The sequence below is a fragment of the Hyperoodon ampullatus genome (genome assembly GCF_949752795.1).
Source record: "Hyperoodon ampullatus genome assembly, chromosome: 4".
In the NCBI taxonomy this organism is placed as follows: domain Eukaryota; kingdom Metazoa; phylum Chordata; class Mammalia; order Artiodactyla; family Ziphiidae; genus Hyperoodon; species Hyperoodon ampullatus.
The window spans coordinates 44,311,159-44,315,260 of NC_136917.1; the positions used below are offsets into that span (position 1 = coordinate 44,311,159).

General features: G+C 58.9%; 1 protein-coding gene across 2 annotated transcripts; it reads left to right on the forward strand.

Annotated features, from left to right (window-relative positions):
• Positions 1-1,438: 1,438 nt before the first annotated feature.
• Positions 1,439-3,693, forward strand: HAND1 (heart and neural crest derivatives expressed 1; the record flags this gene model as incomplete). Of its 2 annotated transcripts, none has more annotated exons than XM_079702442.1 (2): positions 1,439-2,005; positions 3,589-3,693. In XM_079702442.1, 2 exons carry the CDS (start codon positions 1,439-1,441, stop codon positions 3,691-3,693), a joined length of 672 nt encoding a protein of 223 aa, XP_079558568.1. The 2 variants fall into 2 exon arrangements, with proteins under 2 accessions (XP_079558568.1, XP_079558569.1); XM_079702443.1 differs by having other exon boundaries at positions 1,439-1,990.
• Positions 3,694-4,102: the final 409 nt, after the last annotated feature.

Here is a 4,102-nt window from a genome sequence, read left to right on the forward strand (position 1 = left end):
GAAGCTACCCATCGGGAGGTAAGACAGAGAACTCCAGCCGCAAGCGCTGCCACCCTGGGATTCCCAGGTTCCAATGCCAGCCCAGAGAAAGGCCCCCGCGGACAGAATCCGACAAGCATAAGGGCCCTAGCCGGGAGTGGAAATAGCGGAGGTCTGCGCGGCCAGGACCGCGTCTCTATGCCGGTGGGTGTGAGATGCCAGGCAATAAGTTCCTCCGGCTGCGTGAGCCTCTCGGAGAGTGTGGAGGTCGTGGCCTCCTCGGTGTGTGTTTACCGCCAAACGCTGATTTCTCGCAGTGTGACCTTTGGCGCCGAGAATCGAACATTCTCAAACTGTGATAACCTGCATGGGGTGGCCCAGCGTAGCCAAGCTCCGGGCTCTCCATTCAAGTCCCGCGGGAAGGAGGCTGCCCCTGCATCAGCCTGGCCGGCCTTTGGACTGGATCAGGCGCCCAGGAGGCGAGAAGAGTGGACTTCAAGCTCTGGAGCCCGGAACAAACCAGTAAATGCCTGTGGGCTTGGAGCCCTCGTCCCCCTACTCGCCACCCCTCTCCTCCCACCTCCTGTCCCCGGCTTCTTCCCCAGTGGGTGGCCACCTGCGCCGTAGAGGACAAGACTTGGCCAGAGGTGGTGGGTGCTCTACCGGGTGCAGGACCTGCTGCAGTCCCGCAGAATGGGCCGGTGACTAAGGACTGGGGGTGCTTAGGGAACATTAGGGGCCTATCTTGCCTCCAGCAGCGCTCTCTCCTTTTCTGGCTCTGAGACCAAGTAGAGCAGATGCGCTCAGGACTGGGAACCTCTGGGATTTCTATTTTGGATTCTGGAAGGTCTAGAAACAAGAACCTTTCTCTTTTTTTGCGCCTCAGTTTCCTTATCTGTAAAATCTAGGTGAAGGCCTTTTCGCTCCATGATTCTAGATTCCTTTTCTTGGGCCCACGGGGAGGGGGTGACAGACACCGTCCTGGGCGTTGACAGGCCTGTGTCTCAAGTACTAGCCCCCGTCTCCCCCACAAGTCGGGAACTGGGGGGCGGGGAGGGGCGGAGGCGGGGCCGCCTCCCTGTCCCCGCAGGCGGCCTGAGTCGAGTAGCACTATCTGAGCTTAAAACCAGGGACGGCCATCCCCCTTTCCTCCTCCCCGCCCCCCTGCCATTGGCTCCAGGGAGAGGTTGACATCAAAGCCCCAGCCTTATATAAGCCAGACCCTGAAGGGGAGGCCGCAGAAGGGTTAAACAGGTCTCTGGGCAACCTCGTCCTCGCCTGCAACAGAAGCCGGCCAGAAGACGGGCTGCGGGTGTCATCTTCAGCCTTGCCCCAGAATCTCTCAAAGCCGGCGCCCACCAGAGCGCCGCCCCAGAGCCCACGGGTGGCCCCGGCAGTCTCTGGGGCGCATGGGGCGGCGCTAATCGGGCTGGCGGCGCAGGCCAGGGGCCGCTCCAACATGAACCTCGTGGGCAGCTACGCACACCATCACCACCATCACCATCATCACCACCCTCACCCCACGCACCCCATGCTCCACGAGCCCTTCCTCTTCGGCCCTGCCTCGCGCTGTCACCAGGAGCGGCCCTACTTCCAGAGCTGGCTGCTGAGCCCTGCTGACGCTGCCCCGGACTTCCCCGCAGGCGGGCCACCGCCCGCAGCCGCTGCAGCCGTTGCCTCCTACGGTCCAGACGCCAGGGCCGGCCAGAGCCCTGGGCGGCTGGAGGCGCTCGGCGGCCGCCTGGGCCGGCGGAAAGGCTCAGGACCCAAGAAGGAGCGGAGACGCACAGAGAGCATTAACAGCGCGTTCGCCGAGCTGCGCGAGTGCATCCCTAACGTGCCGGCTGACACCAAGCTCTCCAAGATCAAGACTCTGCGCCTGGCCACCAGCTACATCGCCTACCTGATGGACGTGCTGGCCAAGGACGCACAGGCCGGCGACCCCGAGGCCTTCAAGGCCGAACTCAAGAAGGCGGATGGCGGCCGTGAGAGCAAGCGGAAAAGAGAGCTGGTAAGTCCGGGTCCCGTATGCTCTAGCCAAGGGCGCGGGCGCGGTGAGCATCCGTAGGCCGCATACGCAGGGGAAGGAGTCTGCGTTGCCGTTCGTGCTATTTTGAGAGGCTTCGGGGAGTTCTGAGATGGTTGAAATGTGGGATTGTGTGCATGGAGGGAGGCAAATTCATATTTGAATTCATCTGTAATGTAGATAGTGTTTGTAAGGCTGTGAATGAAGACAGAATCTTACACTATTCGGACAGGCTCATAGGGTCCCTTCTAAGAATCCATTGGAAGCTTCAGACCCCGAGAAAAGGCACACACCATATATTTCACTTCCAGTTTCAAGGGGTCCTGATTCATCCCTGGGATCTCCTGGAAGCCAGGTTAAGAATGCTGTAGGAGTTCGTTACTTTAATTTGCCTGAATGTGAATTGATGCATATGGGCTCTGCTGCTGTTTTCAAAGGGCCTTTGCCAGAGAGGTTGGTCTACTTTCATCATTGTACAGATAGGGAAACTGAGGCCCAGAACGGGACAGGATGTGAAGGCCACCTACCCGAGGAGTTGTTTACTTGGGTAAAACAAGTCAGTTTATTCCCTGGAGGAATAAACATCTGGAGGATGTTTCACCGCTCCACTCCCCATGGCTGGTTCCTAGGGCCACCTTGATGGTTTTGTGTATAAACGCCGACAAGCAAGTCACTCACTTCTTTTGGCTTTGGAGATCGCAATCCCTACTCGGCTTTTTTCGATCCTCTCCAGTGAGACGACACTTCTGGAGCTCAGTTTCGCTGGCGCAGGGCTCTGGGACCTCTGAAGCAGTGATTTCCAAGCTGGGGAACTGAACTAGTTTCTCTAGATTGGCGCGCTCAGGAACACCGCGCGTTGGAGACTGGAGAGCCCTCTGGGTTTTATCTGACCCGCAGGGGCTGTGGTAAACTAGGGGAGTCACCTGAGGAGATTGGGAAAGACCGTGGTCATCGAGTCTCTAAACCGCCGCCCTGGGCTGGAGGACATGCAGGCCCGGGCGACGCCCTCGTTGGAAGTAGTTATTGGGCGTCTCCCCACTCCCTGCACTTTGCCGCCTCCTTCAAGTAGCGGGGAAGGGGGATGCTAAGCCAGGCCGACTCCCCCGCTCATTCGCGTAGCCTTCTGAGTGCCCAGAGCCGGCTGCAGAGACCCAACCCTGTATCCAAGCCCAGGCGCTATAAACTAGGTTGGAAAGTGGGATGTGTGCGGGGAGCATGTCCGCGCGCGAGGAAGCTGTTGATTCCCACCCCTCCCATTCCAACCCCTGCAGTCTCCCTTCGGCGCCATAAAGCCAAACCTTAGTTTCACCAGCCGCAGAAAATTCTCACTACCAACCCCCCAGAAGCTGCCCATTCCATCCCGCCCCCCCAATCCCGCCCCGGGAACTCGGCGCATAAAGGCAAATTTATGAGCCTGTTTGCCTATTTCACAAACAGAAATTCGTCACGTATTTAAAGGCTCCCAGTTACTGCTCCCAACACCTTTTACCCCACCCCCACTTTTACCCCACGCCTGGGCGAGCGGAGCAGAAACATTTAAACCTGTCTCTCTCGCCTCTTTTCTTGTGTGTGTCCTCTGGCAGCAGCAGCACGAAGGCTTTCCTCCTGCCCTGGGCCCAGGCGAGAAGAGGATTAAAGGGCGCACAGGTTGGCCGCAGCAAGTTTGGGCGCTGGAGTTAAACCAGTGAGCCGAGGCCTGCGCCGAGGACCCCGCCACGGCTGCTCGACCCCGGAGCCCCGGGAGCAGAGGAAGGCGGAGGCGAGTGCCAGGCTCTGGGTGCCAGGGGCTTATGGGGAGCATTCCGCCTAGCCTCTGCTGGGGCGCTGGCAGGTCGCTGGCTGCAACTACACATTTGGATCGCACGTGCAATGTCATTTGAAATTGTTTTTAATACGAGAAGAGAAAGAGAAATATATATATAAACCCCCACCCCTGCAACCGAGAGGGAGGCTCGTGGCTGCACGATTCGAAAAGGAAGGACTGCGGGACCCAAGCACGCTAAGACATACCCTTCCAACCCTTCTGGGGCAAGTTTAGAACCCCCAACGCCTTCCTCACTACACTGTCTGCCTGTCTTTCTCGCCCCCTGCCCCCGC